Source organism: Eschscholzia californica, unplaced genomic scaffold (genome assembly GCF_041429995.1).
Source record: "Eschscholzia californica isolate CP2 unplaced genomic scaffold, dmEscCali1.0.p SCAF_4, whole genome shotgun sequence".
NCBI classification, from domain to species: Eukaryota; Viridiplantae; Streptophyta; class Magnoliopsida; order Ranunculales; family Papaveraceae; genus Eschscholzia; species Eschscholzia californica.
Window position 1 is genome coordinate 14711021 of NW_028238461.1, and position 20886 is coordinate 14731906.

General features: G+C 34.9%; 2 protein-coding genes and 1 pseudogene across 2 annotated transcripts; all 3 read right to left on the minus strand.

The window, feature by feature from the left end:
* Positions 1–475: 475 nt before the first annotated feature.
* LOC147543032 (uncharacterized) lies at positions 476–6643 on the minus strand. Its single transcript, XM_086636027.1, has 10 exons — positions 6315–6643; positions 5382–5548; positions 5228–5292; positions 4471–4511; positions 3770–3858; positions 3559–3672; positions 2981–3058; positions 2150–2215; positions 1321–1401; positions 476–1007 (listed from the first exon to the last, which is right to left on the minus strand). Exons 1-10 carry the CDS (start codon positions 6448–6450, stop codon positions 900–902), a joined length of 945 nt encoding a protein of 314 aa, XP_086492153.1. The 5' UTR covers positions 6451–6643; the 3' UTR covers positions 476–899.
* On the minus strand, positions 2486–2702 carry LOC147543033 (signal recognition particle RNA; annotated as a pseudogene).
* An 8701-nt stretch (positions 6644–15344) lies between the features above and the next one.
* LOC147543034 (uncharacterized) lies at positions 15345–17255 on the minus strand. The gene has a single exon (XM_086636029.1). The coding sequence runs from the start codon at positions 16846–16848 to the stop codon at positions 15553–15555; it is 1296 nt and encodes a 431-aa protein (XP_086492155.1). The 5' UTR covers positions 16849–17255; the 3' UTR covers positions 15345–15552.
* Positions 17256–20886: the final 3631 nt, after the last annotated feature.

Sequence of the window (20886 nt, forward strand, 5' to 3'; positions counted from 1 at the left end):
ATCTTGAGTAACGGGTAGAGCTCTTCTTTTTTATAGTGTAAATCCAAATTCAGACCGCTCTATTCCCAATAAACTTTGAAAGATGTGACAAATTTTGGACCCTAAGATTTTAAAAATAACCTGCCAGAGTCTATCGATAACTCTAATGGACATAAAATTCTCGAGCCGATCGGGCCCGACCCATTGGGGAGTAAGCCTCTAGAGGTGAACGTTAGTATTTTAAAAGTAACAAGTCTGAGTCACCAGACCCGATTATATAGTCATTCAAATGAAATATCCTCAAGAAAAAGAAAACCAAGTTGGAATGATGATAAGAATTTTGATTATAAGGTCATTCAAATGAAGGGTTTTATAAGACAAACACAACCCACACTTACAGAGTTTCAACTGGCACAACTAAATAACGGAATTCTTTTAATAATGAGAAAACCAAGGAATGTTTCTGAAATATCAGTAACAGTGACGAACCAGAAGCTTCGAGAAACACTGAACTTAGAAACTTTATTACAGAACAAGTTACAACTTTGTTTGTTTATACAAGAGCAACTTAGGGTTGCAAACTAAAATACAGAGGGAAATACAGATGGAAATACAAACGACTACAGATAATTATTGTATGTCACATGAGTGCAGAAAAGACTACATAACTTACATATATAGGATGATGATGATGATGATCTTATAGCTTATCAGATGGTCTTCTGATTCCAAATTATAGAACTCTTTTCGATTGTTATGAAATCCAGATTAGAAGCTCATTTGGATGAAGAAATTTCAGTAGAAATTGTCGCACATCTGGTTCATTGTGATATACATACTCGTTTGCTGGAAAAGGAACTCGTAGGTATAGAAGAACTTTTTTTTTCAGCTTCCTCACTTTCGGGTTCTTAGAAAAAAGATCAAGCTTTTGAACACTCAAGGTTGAATTTTCGTGTTTTCATTCTTCCATCCAGTGCAAGGGCCAACATGTCAAATTCCTCTACGTACCAAAGCTCGGAAACTACAGCCTGAAAAGAACACATATGCTCATGGTTTTGAAGAAAAAATATAACATTTACAACACGAATATGAATTATTGACAAAAATCTAATATAATATGGACATTGGTATCAAACATCCCGATACAGGGTCAGCAAGATTCGACAAACATGCTGAGTATAATATCTGACTCGCCAATTTTGTATAAAAAGGAGTATTCATGTTATATATCAAATATTTGATGCTGATAAAAACTTAAAAGGTGCTCTCCATTTATGAAAATAAACTAAGAACATTATAGACTGAACCCAAACAGGAAATCTGTTTGAACTGGAAAAATACCTCAGATCCACGAATTTTGTCATTTAGACGAGCAACCAGCTCATAGAAAAACTGTAGTTGATTGGGCTGATTAAGCAGCTCCTGCAGACAACAAAATGGAGAAGTAATATGCAGAACCCAAAGCTAAGCACAAAAAAATTATACGACAGAAAGTACCATTGGGTAGTAAAAATGATCGAGTGATGACTTAAATTATATCTGAAAATGACGATAATTCAAGAGTTACTGATAGGTCAAAAGTTAGGTTTTCATAAACAACAGGCCTTTTATCACGTCTAAGGGCAACAGCGAAATGCTATGTTCTTACTAAAATTCTATCTTTTTTTGAAACTTACTAAAATTCTATCTGTTTTCCCATAAGCTAAAGAAGTTAATGAACTGCCGTTTCATGTGTGCTAAACCTGGAAGTAGAATGCCAAGAAAACTGTATTTAACCCCAACTATATTAATAGGGTTGAGAAAAATTAAACTAATTTATTTTAAATGTGTGCATGACTGATATTTTATCCAATTAAGTATATGGTGCTTTTCCTCAATGTGAAAAGTCCTCTACTAACTGTTTTTCTCGCCGAAAAGCTACCTTATCAATCCTATTACAATATCGTTGATCTTCCATAGGTTTCCAAATTTTACAAGTAAAAGCTATATGGGCCTGTGGCAGTTAAACCTGTGGAAGAGAGTCTTTACTCTTTTGAATCTAGTAATTTGGCTAGGAATAGATGATACAGATCAACAAAAATTACTAGAAATACATTTCATACCCCTAGCATGATCTCCATACATACAGCTCCGGGAAGCAATTAAAGACGACTGAGCTATAAGAAATTACCTCCGAAGAAATTTTAGGGTGCCCCAGAAGTCTTGCAAATGTAGTATGAAGTATAGCAGAATCATACTACAGAAGTAATCAAAATATTAGAGGAGTACATCGATAAGAAATTTTCCTCAATAGCTATAACAAGTAACTAAACAATCAGCGTGGTTCATGCTCAAATACGTAAAAAGAATTAAAATATACCGACTTGAAAATTTCCAGTCAGTAGCACTGCCTTCTGGAGATCTACTGATATTTGGTAAGTAATTAAGTATCATTCAAGGGAGAGACCAAAGTTTTGTGACTACTTAATACTCACAATCAATCAACCCTTGCACGTTCAACCGGGCCTAGCTTACTAGGCGAGTTGGACCGAAGGTGCCATGACTCGTGATCCTTCCACTGTCAAGAGAGGGAGGTAATCGCTGCTCTGTGAAGCCAGCCTGACGTAGTGTCCTCCTCTCTAAGATTCTTCATGAACCAGACCTTCGTCCGGTTCACAATAATCAACTCCCGACTTGGAACGGGCGAGCCAAATTTGCAGCATCAATCCTACCCAATAAAATTATATGGGAATGTACACTAGATTCACAATTATGATCATCCATTTGGTGCTATTGGTATCAAGGTAAAGGTGAGACCGTAAGAAGTGATAATTATGATAACAAACACTACAAGGGTAGCAATAGAACGAATATGCATTTCATTTTGAAGTTTATACAAGCAACTCTTGCTGGCTTATCCAAGTACTGTAGATACTCAAAACTTGGGATTCTTATTACAAGGATAGACATACAGACTTATGTTTTTACGAGTTGTTCATTGATTAAAAAGTTATGTTCTTACCACTTGTTTTTCAGGTGCACGAGGAAGAGCATTTCTTAGTTTCTCACGAATTGTTACGGGATCTGTCCCAGAGCTCACCTACAATTGAAAAAAAAAGGAGTATGGTCATTAATAACTGGAAATTAACCTGTCTATATTCATTGGAAAAAAACCTTTGGGGGGATTATAATAAGCATGGATTTTATTGGTAGAAGTAAGCTAGAAATATAGATAAAGCAATACATCAAAGGGGTGCAAAGCAATTATTTTCTCCCCTAAGCAACAAAACATGCACATATGACATTCGGATAATTTTGTCAAACACATGCAGTGATTTCAATAGGTATGCTGAACTGAGAGTGTTCAATTTAAATCATATTGTCTCTTGTGAATAATGTAATAGTGGTTAATCCAAAAGTAAAGACTGTACGTAAGAGACATAGCAAAGGACGCCATCAAGCACTGTCACTATCATAGAAGTATGGCAAGCAGAGTTCCTACTATAGATTGTAGAGAACATATCCTATTAAACTACACATATTACAAAGAGACCACATGAGAGGAACAACCAAAAGAGAAGGAACCTAAATAGGAGTTACCTGCCAACAACCCAAAAGCACTCCAGTTGAAGTTAAAACCACTCTATCCAAGACAATGTTCAAGGGGCAGACGTCCTTTACGGCAGTTTTAACTGCATTTGCTTCAGCCTCTATCTAATAGAGCACGATACAGGGTTTAACACAATTAGTAATTTACTAATTGTAACCAAACCAAATAAAGATACATGAAATGGCTAGAAAATGCAACAACCTCATCTTCTGTAGCAGGAACAGCTATTATATGATTTGAGGCATGAAACATGCTGAAGTGATATAAGCTGGAGTTCTGGAACCAGATTGCTGCAAAAGACAAAGGAAGCATGAAATTCAGTGACTATATAGGAATAACATAAATACTCTTGCAAAGGATATTCATTAAAAACTCGAGACCACACTATTCTGTTCTAGCTTTAAATGTACTATGCCATAAAAAATCTCTATTGATATCTTATCTGGGTCTTCTGTTAGGGGTATGCTATAAGCTTAAGAGTACTAGGATGGGTTCTTGCCCATATCCAGAACAAATCTTGAAGATTGAAGAAAAATAATGCCAATTCTAGGTAGGATGACACTGATTAACTAATCCTCTACACAAGATTGGGTTAAACACAGAAGTGAAAACCAGACAATGGTTGGTTCCCTTGAGGAGACCAAAGTGAGAGTTCAAGCAGGTCAAATAAAGTTCAACTCCTAGAGAAGATTAATGTATTCCATGGGAAAAATCTATCACGAATTACTGGACCTCATTCGTGGGGCAAAGTACGAAGGTTTTCCTACTTGTTCAGAGCATGACACCTACTAGAGTGTTGCCTTTGTATTTTACATACAAAAATTTGCTTTGCTCAACGAAAACACAACTTGCAAATTACAACTCTTCGTGTATTAGCTTTTCATTTAGAAACAATAGCTTACCTTTTTCAAAGTAGGGAAGAAAAATGTCCCTTACAGCTTGCCTGCAGCAACCATCACATGACCCAGTCACAAAATGTTTTGGAAGTATACAAAATGAAGGGAGAGAACACGACATATGAACTAGTTAGTATATCAACGATGAAATATCTTTCCGTAGTCTTTATCCGTACACTAAGTTGTTATTATACTATAGAGGGATGTATCTCATACAATTTTGTCTAGACCTAAAAGAAAATTTACTAATGTAATACTAGACAGGTGATCTACATATACTGACTGATACACATTTTAAAACTATGATCTGTTTGCCTCTTTTGATGGAGAAGATTTTTTGACTTAGTTTCGGTTCAAACTTCAGACTACATGGATGTTCATGTAAACATTGAATTCACATAACTATAATATATAAGGGTATATATATGACATTTCATAACATGATAGACTACTTTGCATTAGTCAAAATTTGAGGATATAAGGTATTTACGTTTAGAGATAGAATTTATATAAGGACCCCCCCAGTCATGAGCTCTGGTGGAACACCACTTGAGCGCCTACCCCATATTTCTCAAGAAGCATGGCTCTACTGGTAGAATACGATGCTACGCATAGAAGGAACATCTATTGAGGACGTTAGAGTTCAAATCTAAGTACTGTCATCAATCATATATCATAATGGTCAGTCAATAGCTGATTACATCAGCATAAAAAGGAAGATCGTTAATTCATGAAGTACAAAGTAACATAAATGGACACTTACGAGATAGGTTCCGAGACATTTGGACTCAAATACAGAACATTAGCTCGAACAGGAGGATTTGCAGCCTAAGGACAACAAGAGATTAAATATAGCATTCCAAAATGAAATGTTTTGTTCGTACGCTTCAAAAAGGATAAAGGTTTCATGTTAGTACCTTATGTACAGGAGTGACAATCCCATCCTTCAGAGTAAAAATATCTGAAAGAGACAAGGATTGAGAAGTTTCCCCACCTTGAAGGAACACAGCTCCATTCACTTGCAAATCTTGTTCCATTTTATCATACAATCTTGATCGTCTATCCGAATTCAAAGTTGAAGGAACTGCTAGGAATGAATGATTTGGTTACTGACTTCATATTATAGGTAGCAAACCTTTTGGATAAAAATCCAAAATATTCCAATAATTTCAAATGATGTTTTTACTTAATTCTGATAAAGACAACGATCTTACTTATATAGGTATTTGCAGTGGGGACTCAAATTGAACCAAATCTAACTTTAGTTTTTAAATTTTGAACGTACCATCTAGATCACCCTAATAGACAATCAGCCAAATCTAAAACTCGCCACCCGCTTCTTGAAAATTTATCGACTATGAACCATTCATTCTACCATTGATTGTCAAGGGGGAAATCGTTACAAATTCCGAAATCGGATGAATTTGCAAACAATTGCTTTCCAATTGTTTGCCACATTCTCCTTATAACTTGAAGGTCTTGGGGTTATCATAGACCTTAATGCCGGTTTATCTTGAGCTTACTACAACCTCCTGACGTTTTATCTAATGTTGTCATAACTCATGATTTAATCTTTCAAATAAAAATAAAATTTGACTGATTCTCAGTCAGGAATGCCAACTATTCAATCTAATTATCAATTAAAACTATTCATTTATGAATTACTAGTTAAAATGTCATACTAGTTCAAAAGAAAACCCTAAGCACAGTTATTTCCTGTTCTTAACCGACATAATGTACTCCTACTAACACTTCTAATTTGCATTAATGAAGATCAAAATCAAATCTTCAAAATATATAAAGAAATCGAATAAACAACAATTATCAGGTGAAAGTTGAGAAATTTATACCTGAAGCCATTAATCGATACTTTTGAGAAGAATTTCGAACTGCTAATCGGAATAATAAGAAAAAGAGAATGAAAGAAAGTAACCAAATCAATGACGCAGTACATCCATGATTCCACAAATTTCTAACCCTAGCCATTAAAGAGTATTTAAAACGGAGATTTGGGAGGAGAGGGTATCGGTTAGTGATTTTAGACTTATTTGTGTCCTTGAATGGAATTAGTAAGAAATGAGAATTTGCAAAAGAGGACACTCTCTAATTTCAACAGATTCAAATGCCAGTTGCCTTGAGTAGAATGATATCACAAGTAGGGAATGCCCACTTGTGGGTTGCCTGCCATTTGGGCACAGGCCCAAGCTAAACTAATAAATTGCAGTTTGACTAAACCGTCCGCTGAAAATGACGCGATCAAACTGAAAAATTGTCAACTTCGTTCGATTTGATTCAGTTTGACTCGACTGAAATTGGTTAGTCGGCCCGACTAAGCTCAGTTAACCAAATGAAATAAGCTTGTCAATGGATATCTGAATGTTCGACATCCGATCCGCATCCGAATAAAAAAAAAATCGAAATTTCAGATATCGGATTCGGATATCTGCTTATCTGATATCGGATACGGATACACTAATATTCGATCCGATAAATATCCGTATCCGATAAGTAATATAAAAAAATAATAAAAATTTAAATTTATTCATAATAATATATAAAATGTATGGTTGAAATTTATTATTTAGATCTAATGGTTAAAATTTTAAAGAAAAAATTTATAATCTTGTTAAAATTTCAGATATCGGATATTATCCGGTATCCGTTAATATTATCGGATTCGGATATTGATTTATAATACTAGTCGAATAATTATCGGATATCGGATACGGATATGTCTATATCTGATCCGATAAACTACCGTTTATATGCCTAAAATGAAAACATTAGAGAAAAGAAAATATGAAATTAAGCAAAAAGAACAAAAATTAAAATTTAATGTCAATGTCTGAACTATTATGATTTCGAGTCTCTACTAAAGTCGATTCTTATGTCGTACGAAAAATTATTAACAAATGTTTCTTGTTATTGATTAATCAGTTACAAAGGTTTATACAGAGGAGTTAGGTAAGCAACTAACTCTCTAACAAACTAACCGACTAACAACCACTACCAACCCTCTTCATCAAAAAAAAAAAAAAAAAGCAACCACTACCAACCACTATGGATCATAACCCCATACAACACATTTGTACATCCTTAGCTCTATTACCCCCTTCAAATAGAAGGGATGGGAGAACAAACCTTCAATTTGGATTGCAAAAACGGAAATCTAGGAGCAGGAAGAGCTTTAGTAAGAACGTCAACAGGTTGATTAATGGTTAAAATGTGTTGAAGACGAATCATCTTAAAAGCCAGCAACTCTCGAATAAAATGGAAATCAAGAGATAAATGCTTGATTTTCGAATGGAACACAAGATTGACTGCTAGAGCAATAGCTGAGATATTATCACAGTACAATAATGGTGGAGTAGACAGAGAGTAGTTCAAATCTTGAAGAAGATGACATATCCAAACCACCTCAGCAGCAGATTGAGCCAGAACACGATACTTAGCTTCTGTGGAGGAGCGAGAAACTGTTGGTTGCTTCTCAGCTGACCAACTAACTGGACTGTCATTGAGATAAATGATATAACCACCAACTGAGTGACTATCTAAAGGACTCCCAACCCAATTAGCATCAACATAAGCTGTGATTTCAAGAAGAGAGGATTTTGAATCCTAATACCATGTGAGACATGGCCTTTGAGATATCTGAGAATTCTCTTGGCAACTTCAAAATGCACAGTAGAGGGAGAATACATAAACTGACAAACTTGGCAAACAACAAAGCTAATGTCAGGTCTTGTCCAGGTGAGGTATTTAAGATCACCCACCATGCTTCTATAACAAGTAGGATTAGAAAGAGGAAGGCCATCAGAGGGAAGAAGCCTTGTTTTGGCAACAAGAGGAGTAGCACAAGGCTTTGCTCCAGTCATATTGTTCTTGTGCAAAAGGTCAAAAATATACTTAGATTGAGTAAGTATAATCCCTTGGCTATCTTGATGAGCTTCCAATCCTAGAAAATAACTGAGAGGACCAAGATCCTTCATGGAGAACTTGGTGCCTAAATCAGAGATTTGATGACATAAAGTAGAATTGGATCCTGTAATTAAGATGTCATCAACATAGACCAAAATGTATACCAAAGTAGAACCAAATTTATATGTAAACAAAGAGGAATCAACAATGGACTTCTGAAAACCCAAACCAAGAAGAAAATAACCAATTCTTCATACCAAGTTCTAGGAGCTTGTTTCAAACCATAGAGGGATCTGTGAAGCTGACACACATAATGAGGATGAAGACGGTCTTGAAAACCAGCAGTTTGTGACAAAAACACTGTTTCTTTCAAATTCCCATGAGGAAATGCATTGCTAACGTCTAACCGTCGAATTTCCCAATCATGTTGAACTGCAAGTGATAGGAGAACTTTAATGGTGGTAGGTTTAGCCACAAGACTAAAGGTATCAGTGTAATCAATAGCCTTCTGTTGATTAAAACCTTTGGCAACCAACCTAGCCTTGTACCTTTCAATTGAACCATCTGACTTTTGTTTTATCTTAAAGACCCATTTACATCCTACCAAGTTCTGATTTGGACTAGAAGGAACTAAGGACCAAATCCCAGCCTTTTGAAGAACGCGAAACTCCTCACTCATTGCTTCCCTCCACTAGGGGTCTTTATTAGCTTGGGTAAAACATGTTGGTGTGGATGGAAGAGACTGAGAAAGAAGAATTTGAGAGCTGGGGTGTTTTGTATCAAGAAGCATGGATTTGGGTTTGAAAATTCCAGACTTAGCTCGAGTTTGCATTGAGTGAGTGTTCTGAGGAATGAAATTACTGGACGAAGAAGAGGAAGCAGATGAAGAAGGTTGTGGAGAAGGAACATGAGAATGAGGAAGTGAAAGAAGAGGTGGAGCTGGAGCAATATGAATAATAGGAGCAGGAACAAAGGGAGGAACAGTAGTAGGAATGATAGGAGAAGGGTGTAAAGAAGGAAGAAAAATAGAAGACACAGGTGTGAGTGAAGAAAGAATTGAGTAAGGAAAATGAGATTCATTAAAAACATCATGTCTTGAAATGTAAACACGACCAGTTGACACATCAAGACATTCATAACCCTTGTGATCATGAGAATAACCAATGAAAACACACTCTTTGCTTCTAGGAGCCAACTTGTTAGAGGAATATGGCCTAAGCCATGGAAAACATGAAGAACCAAAAACTTTGAGGAAGTTATAATCAGGAATAGAGTGAAAGAGCTTCTCAAAGGGACTTAGAAAGTTAATTAATCGTGTGTGGGTAGTCTATTGATAAGAAAGTTGGCAGTGAATAGAGCTTCCAACCAAAAGGAATGAGGAAGATGAGATTGCATAAGAAGAGTCCTGCCAATTTCAAGAAGATGCTTATGTTTTGATTTAGCTACTCCATTTTGTTCAGGACTATGAGGACATGACATTTGATGAGAGATACCAGCTAATTGAAGCATTTCTCAAAAAGAAGAATGTAAGAATTCCCCTCCACCATCAGTTCTTAGAACTTTTATTTTAACATCAAGTTGATTCTCAACATTAGAATCCATCAGTACTTTTTTTTTTGTTGAGGAGAATCCATCAATATTAGAAAATTCATCAATGATATTAGCATAATATCGAAATCCACTTACAGAAGAAACAAGACAAGGTCCCGATAAATCCACATGAAGTAATTCTAGGGGTTGAGAAGCATTAGAGAGAGAAACGTGAAAAGAAAGTTTCTTACTACGACCCGATTGGCAATCATTACAGAAAATAGGCTTCATAGAACCATTATTAGGGATAATGACAGATTTCAGCCTTTGAAGAGATTGAAATGAAGCTAATTGAGAGATATCAGGAGTGATATGATGAGATGCACCTGAATCAGCATAACAGAGATTTTGGCCAAAGATATTGGCTGAAGCAAGCATAATAGCAATATTAGATGGTCGAGATTTCCCTTGATAAGAAAAATTGAGTCGATGATAACTCTCCGTGGATGTATGTCCAACTTTGTTACAAATTTGACAGATAGGTCAACTAGAAGGATTATAGGAAGAATTAGAGGAATTTGGATATGGAGATCGAAAGGATTGACCACCTCTTCCATAAGAATTTGAAGATAGCCACCTCTGCCTCTTGAATTCGAAACATTCCTATTGGAATTGTTATATGACTGATTTCGAAAGGAATGTTGAGAGGAATTGCCTTGATATTTAGGTTCGAAGTTAGAATCATTACTTGCCGGAGTTGCTACAAAAGCATTACTGTCTGAAGATGAAATCTTCTTGAGTTTATCATTAATGGTGATCTCCTCACTTAATAGGAGATTATGAAGTTCATCTAACAAATACAGGTGGATTTCGAACTCTAATTGAAGTAGCAAAAGAATCAAATTCAGAAGGTAATCCATCAAGAATACTCACAATTATCTCTTTGGAAGAAGCTGGACTTCCAGCAGTAGCTAGGCTATCACAGATCTTCTTGATCTTAGCAAGGAATTGAGGAATTGAAACATTATCCTTCTTGATATCTCGCAATTGTCTCGCAAGTTGAAGAACATGTGCAGTAGAAGAAGCAACAAATGACTCTTCAAGATTCTCCATCACTCAGCTAAAGAATTTGTAAGAACCACATAAGAAACCACTGAGTCAGAAAGAGTTGAACTAATCCAAATTAGAAGTGTTTGATCTTCATCTATCCATTCAATATACTCTGGATTGATAATATCTCTATCCTGATCAATAAATTTGTAGGACAAGGCCTTGATCCATCAATGAGACCTAAAACTTTATACTTCTTCAAGATTGGTAGGAATAGAGACTTCCAAGCTAGATAATTGTCGGATTGAAGCTTAATTAGAATTGCATTCCCATGGAATTGATCGAAAGAGATGTAATCATATCCATCGTTTTTAGAAGAAAAAGAGAAGAAACAAAGAGAGAGAAAGTTAAAGCTTGAAGATGATGAAGATATGGTGATTTAGAGAGAAAGTTGAAGGTTGAAGACGAGAGGAAGCTTGAGGATCAAGCTCTGATACCATATTAACAAATGATTCTTGTTATTGATTAATCAGTTATAAAGGTTTATATAGAGGAGTTAGGTAAGCAACTAACTCTCCAACAAACGAAAATAACAAACTAACTGACTAACAACCACTATGGGTCATAATCCCATACAACACAAACCTATACAACACATTTGTACATCCTTAGCTCTATTAAAAATCAGTATGTTCGATTCGGCCAAAATCGGTCCAGTCGGGTTGGGCAACTGTTGCTCACCCCTAATCATGAGTATATGTGGCTCCGTCGGATGTACTTATTGAAAAGAATCGGTAATGTATTAAAAAAATAGTTGTTATAACTGTTAAAAAAAACCGATATGTAGCTATCACTTTTTCTCATATTTTACGAGGTTTTCTACGACTATCATCTTCAGTGCTAAACGAATGTTGTTCGTAATTCTAATTAATGGGTCATCACAAAGTTCGATTTCTTTTACTATTTCTTATTGTTACAATTATTCCAAGTACGAGGAAAAGAAGTGCTTTATACGATTGAGGTACCTATAGATCCCATCAACTGGAAAATAGCTTAATTACAGGCAAGTGTGTTGTCAAGGGGTGCTCCTGAATAATGATGGCCCAAATAGGGTTCGGTTTGCCCATTGTGGCCCATATCTTAGGCCATCATAGTTGGGCTTCCATCAAATAATGACCCACATTAGCAAATCTGCATCGTTTCAAATGTGGAGTAGTGGTCTCCTCTCCTCTAAATTTCCTTCTTCCTTCTCTAAAACTTCTAATTTTTCTCCTGCGCATTCTCAAATCATCTCTATCCGTCTCAATTTTATTCAATCACCTTCTAAGTCTCTTGTCGTCTCTCTCAGTAGTCATATCTCTCTAAACTTGAGCATTATTTCCTATTTACAGATTTTAGGAGTAAGACAAGAGTAGGGCAAAACAATCTAGATAGAAAATTTGTTTACCACAAAATATGCAACCCCATAAATTGTTGTAGCAATTTTGACGTGTCGCGAGACACATACTATATCGTAACTAATAACTTTGATCCCTTAGTTGAAATCTTGGTATCATCTCACCCTCCATTCATCATCACTTTACATTGATCTTCTCATCCGCATATCAATTTTGAAAATATTTTGAATTTCGAAACCAAAATAGTAAAAAGATTATGGAGCCATGAAGGAAGTTGATGTAGCTTTATTAATAAAATAAAAAAGGACCCAACCAAATTGACTTCAAAGGTAATGTCCTTCACAAGAAGAGTAGCAAGTATTGTACCAAGGCCATTATGACTTTTATCATAGTACAGACTCTTTGAGTGCACATGATCTCTGATTTCTTGTTGCCTCTTCATGGACCCCATCCCTCTCTAAGATTCCATCTATCACTAGTTACTATTCCGTCCTTTGGAGATATCCTGGGTCTGTCTCCATCTCATCTTGATTTTCCCAAACCTTACATTAATTACCTCACCCCTTCATTTGCCAAACTATTGCTTTTTAGAATGAATAGTTTCACACTCACATAAGTAATGCTCGAGAACAATAAAATTTAAGCTGATTTTGAGCAGAAATACTATGTAGTTCAGTGTGATTCTCGATTTCTGTATGTTTTTCTTATCCCTTAGTATCTTTTTTTTGAATCGTTCAGCGTGCCTCGACCCTTGACCTCTAAAGTGGAAAACTATACCTCTTACCACTCCAATCAAAAATTGTTGGCTATCTTCTGGGATTTTTCTATTCCTATGTGAACAATTCAAAGATTTGTCCAGAATGGAGCGGAGTTATATATCAAACTGAAGAGAAAATAAAATAAAACAAGATAATAAACAAAATATTATAATTAGATGTATCACATAATAATAAACAAATCACTAATATTTTTTAAGTAGATATAATAACAAAACATTAGGCTTGTATAAAAAAACATTAGGCTACTCAATTGAGTACTAGAATGTTGATAAATTTCTCTTGACATGTATCTCTCATCTTAAAGAAAAAAAAAAGAATCACGCATATTTTATAGTAACTCTTTTGCAAAACCATATGGTTCATTAAGTTACGGAAAATTCAATAAAGAAACTGAAAGTGCCGACAATGGGATTCAACCCGTTGCAACCATCTTGGTTGACAAGTACCTTATCAAAGTTGGAAAAGATTAAGGGTTACACAATTTTTTTTTGGAAGTCGACTAAGATCAAGGATTACACAATTAACATACCTAGCCTAACCTCATAAGTCCGTCTCTTGCACAATTCAACATGAACAGAGTAGGCCTTATTTTTTGCATGTCAAATGCAACAAATGAATTTTCCTTTCTTAGCAAATTAATTGGTTAATGTGTGCTCTTTTTCCACAAAAAAAGTGGTAATAGAATTTAATTCTTACAAAGTTGGAACTACAAACAACCACAGTCTAATTTTCCATAATATCCAAGGGTTAAATTGGAGATGATTTATATGATACCACAAAATGGATATCTCTACTCAATATTTAAAAGTTTTATCTACTCCCTTTATCCTTTAAAAGAAAGAGAATCAAGGCTCAAAATGATAATACTTTTATAACACAATTCTAAAATCAAGTTTAAATTTCTTCTAAGAGTGAGAGAGAGAGATGATGAGGAAGGGGTTATATATATGGTGTCTATATCAAAGCAGAAATACTGTACACAGGGAAGATTTTCAGTAAGTTGGTTGGCCACTTGAGAGGATTCTGCACTACAAAGCCTGGCAAACCACATGATATTAAAGGATTGCTAGCCACTATTACTACTACTACCACTGGCACCTCATGAAAAGCATTGGCAAACAAGAAAACTAAGTGCTAGACCTAATTCTTAGGTGATAGTCAGAAATCATCTTATGATCGTTCATCGGAATAAAAGATATGATTTTTTTTTCTTTTGAATACAATATAATGTACATCAGTTTATAGAATTACAACTATATATGACAGAGACATCATTATAGATGTCAGTGTACTGACATCTGTATTATGTGTTAGATTTAATAAATGAAAAACGGTCAGTCAAGAAACATGATTCTAAGTATTTTTTTTTCTTCGATGTTATCCAGTTAGTGAAAGTAACAAAATGCACACTCACATAAAATGTAGATATAACAACGAAAGTGATAGCGCTATCTAGGTGTCCTATACAAGTATTCTAATATTAAACACTAGAAAATATTACTAAAACTAAGTATCCATATCACATAAGTTTTGCACAAATTGAGACAATGAGAGAGAGAGAGAGGAGTAGGAGGTGGTGGGGCTAAGGTCACTCACCACCTGAGAGCAGGATTACCAGTACCTGAAACTGATAAGGTCAGGGGTCCCACCACCTTATTAAATATTACAATTAATAGTTCAACTTCAACCCACACCATTTCTCTTTATTCTGACATTTTATGAATCATAATAATAATAATAGTTTCTAAACTTTGCAGTAAGGTTAGCTAGATGCATGGAGATGAGAGATATGGATTCATGAAGAAAGCTGTTCATATTACATTTTTACTATTTTTAGTTATATATATATATATATATAGAAAGAGAGAGAGAGAGAGAGAGAGAGAGAGAGAGAGTACTAATTGGAAGTTAATTGGTTTTGAGTTTCATTAGAATGTGTTAAGTACCCATTGTTTGTATATGAATATTATGTTATATAGAGTACTTAACAAGTACTAATTGTACCTTGTTAGTGAAACCCAATTATATTTTGTACATGACTTGAGTACTTTACTAACCCTAATTGTGCCTAATTAAGTTAATCATGTTTCACTTATAATCACAAAGAAACATGGACCTAATTAACTTATACTTTAAGGCAATTCAAATCTGTTCAGTAATAATCATGCTTAAACATAAATTCTAAGTATAATAACAGTATAAATCATTTACTAACATGTCATACTTATGTTTATAGTAGGTCTCTCACCAAACCCTAATCACATATATTATATATGTCCCACTGATCACACACCAAAAATTGAATCTAATTAGACCCAAAGAGATGGAAAACTCAACCTGCAAATGTTTTGCAATTACATATAAGTAAAAGTAGAAAAGAACACAAAGAAATTGAAAGGAAATCAAACTAGGGTTTATGAATGGTGACTACTACTTGTGTCTTGATTTTCATTGTTTCCATAAACATGATCACTTGTTTGAGGATGATGATCAGAACCACCACTAGCATGAAGCGGCCTATAGGCGTTTAGTGCTGCGTACATTCCCAAATTCGTATCGGTCGTGCCGATACTCATACCAAATGGTTGGCTAGGTAATAGAGTCAATGGAGTTGGGAAATTCATAAATTGTAATCCAGTAGTAGTATTAGGAGTATTACTAGTCATAGATTGATTATCTCTTTGCATTGTTGTATTAGTACCCCATATTGGGTGATCTTGATGATGACTACCCATTACTTGATTATTAGGGTTTGAAACCATCCAAAAAGTTGCCGGAATTTGACTCGACGATGACGACGTTAAACCGGAACTTGATAAGTAACTTCCCATTATTTGATGTTGTTGAGATGTTGTCATCATCTTTCTCATTCCCTCATCTGTATTTGATGACATTTCTTGGCAAGATTGTTGGTGATCATCCATTTCTTGTTTAGTTTGTAAAATAGGATTATTCATTACCATATGACTGTTTGAATGAAAATTCAATAAATTAGACGACGAACTTTCCGATGAGTATCCTCCTCCTCCACCACCACCACCACCACCACTCCCCGGCCCGAATAAAGCTTGTCGTTGGGATGAAGATTCATCGAAGATATTTCGTTCCCATTCGCTTCGAATTCTTAATTGGGGTGTAACAAAATTTGGAGTACTAAAATATGGGTTTAACCTTAATTGTGATGGGGCAGAAATACTAGAGCCAGAACTACGAAGTGAAATGTTTAAAGAAGTAAAATTAGCAGGAATTGTACCTGTTCCAGTAGCAGCAATAACAGAAGGTTCAGCTTGTTGAAGTAACCATTCAATAGTTTCACCATCAGATTTATGACCTAATTCTTTAGTCAATTGAAAAACCCTAGCAGCACAAGCAGCTGGCATACGAATACGACGACCACGACCGTCTACTTTCGTGTGTCGATCTTTAGTTGAAGTTCTTTTTGGAGCTGGTTTCTTACTTAATGATTGATTATCATCATGGGCTGGTGTTGTTGTTGTTGTAACTTGATGAAGATGATGAGTAGTAGAACTTGTTGATCCAGTTAGGGTTGAACTTGTTTCGGCAGCTACGGAAGGATACCCACCAGATCTATTAGATGAACTATATATCATATGATCATCTTCATTATCTTGATGATCATGATCTTGTTTCTTTTCTAGTAATTGTAATGGAAAATTAGGCCAACGAACATTACTACCATCTCCATCCATTTCTAATCGAAGTTGAACAACACAACAGAGATAGACAGACAGACAGACAAACAAACAGATAGACGGATACTACAGAACCGAGGAGGAGCTAGCCCTAGCTAGGCTAACTGAGCTACTACTATAACTCAAACACCTGAGATTCTTTCTTTAGATAACAGTATGTGACCATTGATTCAATGATCACTTGTGGGTCTCCTTCTTTTTCTCTCTCTCTCTATAGAATTTGGATATAAGAACTCTGGAAGTGGGGGTGATGGTATCTTCTCTAGCCAGCAAATTCTTACACAGATATTGATTGAGAAACTAGCTAGGTTGGGTTTGGTCTATCTAGAGAGAGAAAGAGAGAGAAGGAGAATCTAGAGAGAGAAAGTGAATGGATTGGCATATAAGCTTTAAGCAACAACAGCAATTGAGTAGGAATTATATGGGTGGGCGCTTTAAAAGCAATTTTTCTTACAATTATTTTTTTTTTTTTTTGAAATTTAATTGGAATAATTATGATAAATATTAAGTTTTGGGGTATTTATTTTGTACTGAAAAATAAGTTTTCCTTTTATTGTGGAGTGACAGTCCCTTGGTTCAGTCTCCACGTGCTGTGCTCTTTATCATTCAATCCATAAAGACAGTGATGGCATAAGTGGGACCTACAAAAAAAAAAAAGTCAAGAAAAAAATTGAGCCAGATCAGAATGAAAAAGAAGTAAAAGATAAAACAAGGGTCCCCTTCATTCATTCATACAATCATTGCTTATTCACCTTTCTTATTAACCATGGTTTAGTTAACTCTTCTCTAATACCTTACATTAGTTTAAGTAAATTCACAGTAAGATTTGAATTCTAGTCTTCAAATTGCACATACACAAACTTACATAGACATCCGTAATTTTAAAAATATGTTACGTATTTATTTGTGGTGTCAACAAGTCAGTTCTGATTCAAGTTTTTTCACTGTCTATAACTAATTAAATATTATAGATATGTGTCATGTATTAGGTACTTGTTGGTTCTTTCAACCAAATGTTCTTCTTTGCCTTTCTCTATCTCCTTCTTCTTCCTCCTCATTTATGTCTTCTTCTTCTCTCCCTTCGCTAGAGTGTTTAGAGAGGGAAAGAAGAAGAGAAATGAGGAAAAGGAGAGGGAAAGTACTAAAAAATGAGTTAAATGTCGCCGGTAAAAATATTTCGGTTGGTGACCTTCCGTCGGAGAAGAAAGTTTGAGGTGGATAGAGGGAGAGGTGAGATGGGGTGAAGTGGATGAGAAATAAGGTGATGATGTGGCTTTTATGTTTTAAATTATTTTTGGAAGTAATTCTATTTTGACCCCAAGGCTAGTGTCAGAAAAGATTGAATTTTTTTTATCCCTAAGAGCCCAAAATGAACGGTTAAACACTGCCTCAAAATGGAATTACCCCGAAATCTTTATCTGATGATATAAAATGAAGACTCAAAACTGAACCAAACAATTCTGATGTCAAAATCGATTGAAGGGGAAGATTCAAATTTTGATCTTCCCAATGTGAAGATACATACAGTATATGTGTTGGTTCCAGGGGCTGCTTGGGCCCAAAGCCACTAAAACGAATACGTTGGTCCAAATTTTGTTTCTCAGTTTTAAAATAATATTTATTTATATGACAAGAAACATGATTTAACTTGCAGCTCAGTGGTCAAGTACTGTTAATTTTTTATTTTTATTTTTCTAACATGAGTCATATACGACTCTGTTTTTAACTTTGTTTAGGCCTTCCAAATACTTGGGCCTGCCGCTGATTGGTATGCAATTAAAGTTGATTTTCGTTTAACAAACTACTATATAAAAGATAGTTATGGAAGATAATAGGTCGCCAAAAGAGTTTTTCTTTTCCAATAATACAAAACCACAGTTAGTTAGCCAACATTAGATCAAACTAAATAAGTTTAGGTTTGGGTTGTTTGGGAAGTCAGGATCAACTTTTGTCATGTCTAAATTGTTGGAAATTTTGACCTTGATGGATCGTTTCATTGTCAAATAACATAAGTGACCTCCTCTTGCTTTTCTTGGGAAGATATAAAGGTACATTTTAAGCAAATAAGCATCATACATAAGTTTTTTTTGTCATTGTCTTCCACATAATTTTTTCTAACCATATTTTCTTTATCGCCAAAATCAGCATGGATTACACTGATATGTCCTACAAAATTAACAGGCTTATGGCGCCGCTGGAAAAATGTATTTAATTAAGATATAATTAGCTGCTCAGGTAAATGATAGTCAGGAATAATAATGATTTAATTTTCAAGAATGACATGAAAAAGGTTACTTGACGTAAGCTAAAATGGCAGTCAATTACAACTTTCAATTTTGAGTAATGCTAGAGGAAGGAAGAAAGCCAAGACAGACTTTAAGCAGAAATTTGTATAGTTTGCAATTTAGTGAATCAATCGGAAACTTGAATCAAAACAAGTTGTATGAGATTTCTTCTCAGAATTTACCCGTAGTTTTGCTTGTTCCCTAGCTTTTTTCCTTGACCAATTGTTTCGAGCAATGATAGAAAATGCCTATTCTAGACCTAAATGAAATCAACACTCTATATTTTTAGGTCATTTTTCCTTCTTTTGATGAACTTTCTCACTCTATTAAAGAGGAGTGTGGTTTGAGAAAGAGGGAATACCAAGTATGTAACAAACACTCTCAACAGAAAAAAAAAAAAAAAAAAATAAGTATGTAACAAACAAGAAATGAATTCGCTCGACTACCGGGAGTGATTTCCACTTAGATTTGGATAGGTATATTCTTTTAGCCTTTCCTATCATTTTTGTTTTAAGTGCAATTTTTGCAACAATCTTTTCCTTTACAATTTGTCTTGTGATTGTTAAGTAAATGTTATATTTTTCCTATAAAGAAAACCATAGACTATTAAGACAAATTTTCTTCCATTTATTAGTTTCATCATTAAATTATTATCGGCTATAAAAATAATGATTGTGAATGATCGCACTATAATTTTACAGTTTCTCAAACATCTGTTAGTTTTATTATACAAAGTGCAATATATTAGGTTGGTGTTTTGGGAATTTGTAATGTTTGCTTGGGGCATACAAGTTTTGGTCCATTATATTTGATTCCAATTGACAACTATATTTTGAGTAAGATATCAACAAATTGTACTGTAACTCTTAATCTTTATTTTCAATGTCACTTTCGTTCTGGTCACAATCACTACCACCATTCAGACTCCCTTCGTCGAAAGAACAAGAGAGAGGGAGGGAGGAAAACGATGATGAGAGTGACTGAAAGTGGTGGTCTGTGAAGATAAATATTAAAGAGCAACGCAAATATGTTATTTTGGAGACTTATCAGTAGGTTGGGTCAATTTTGAATATTGACCCAAGTCTTTATTTCACAGTTTTGCCCCCAACTAAAGTTGTACGCCCCAAAGCCCCTCCATCTATTTATGGTTTTATATTTGGAAATAAAACTAAGGACGTGGGTGTGAGAATATATATGTAGTACAATTACAAAAGAAAAGAAAAGGAGCACATGAAAGACATCAATCACATCAGTACAGGCAGACAGCCAAGTAAATACCCTCAATGCAACTTCTTGATAGAAATCAAATTTCCAACTCCAAAATCTCCTACTACATAATCAGTTAGAAGTTGATAATTATGATCAAATCCATTGGAGAAGACAAAGATAGTGATATCCCTAGCTAGTACCCATATTTGTAGAGGCCTAAATTCGTATACTTGTAGAGGCCTAAATTCGTAGAGATTATTTATGTCTGTATCTACATAGATCTTTCTAATTTTTCTCTTTCGAGCGACCTACTGTTAACAATAATAGGTTTTGGTACACATAAAATAAAGTCCAAACATCATACCCTAGTTTCAACAAAAATGAAAAGGGAAAGAAAAACAATGTGGCCTAGTACAACTACCAAATCCATGAGATCAAACAAAAGGGCCCCCTATGTGCCCCCAAGTGTAAATAGTATGACCGCTAACTAGTCATCCGAAGACAATTTTAAAGTCATCGTCAATTTAACATCATACATCTA

Coding starts and splice junctions, on each gene's coding strand:
- LOC147543032 (XM_086636027.1), bottom strand. CDS start 6,450: ATGGCTAGGGTTAGAAATTTGTGGAATCATGGATGTACTGCGTCATTG. Junction 5,549..6,314: donor GTATCGATTAATGGCTTCAG/GTATAAATTTCT, acceptor CATTCCTAGCAG/TTCCTTCAACTTTGAATTCG. Junction 5,293..5,381: donor TTGTCACTCCTGTACATAAG/GTACTAACATGA, acceptor TGTTGTCCTTAG/GCTGCAAATCCTCCTGTTCG.
- LOC147543034 (XM_086636029.1), bottom strand. CDS start 16,848: ATGGATGGAGATGGTAGTAATGTTCGTTGGCCTAATTTTCCATTACAA.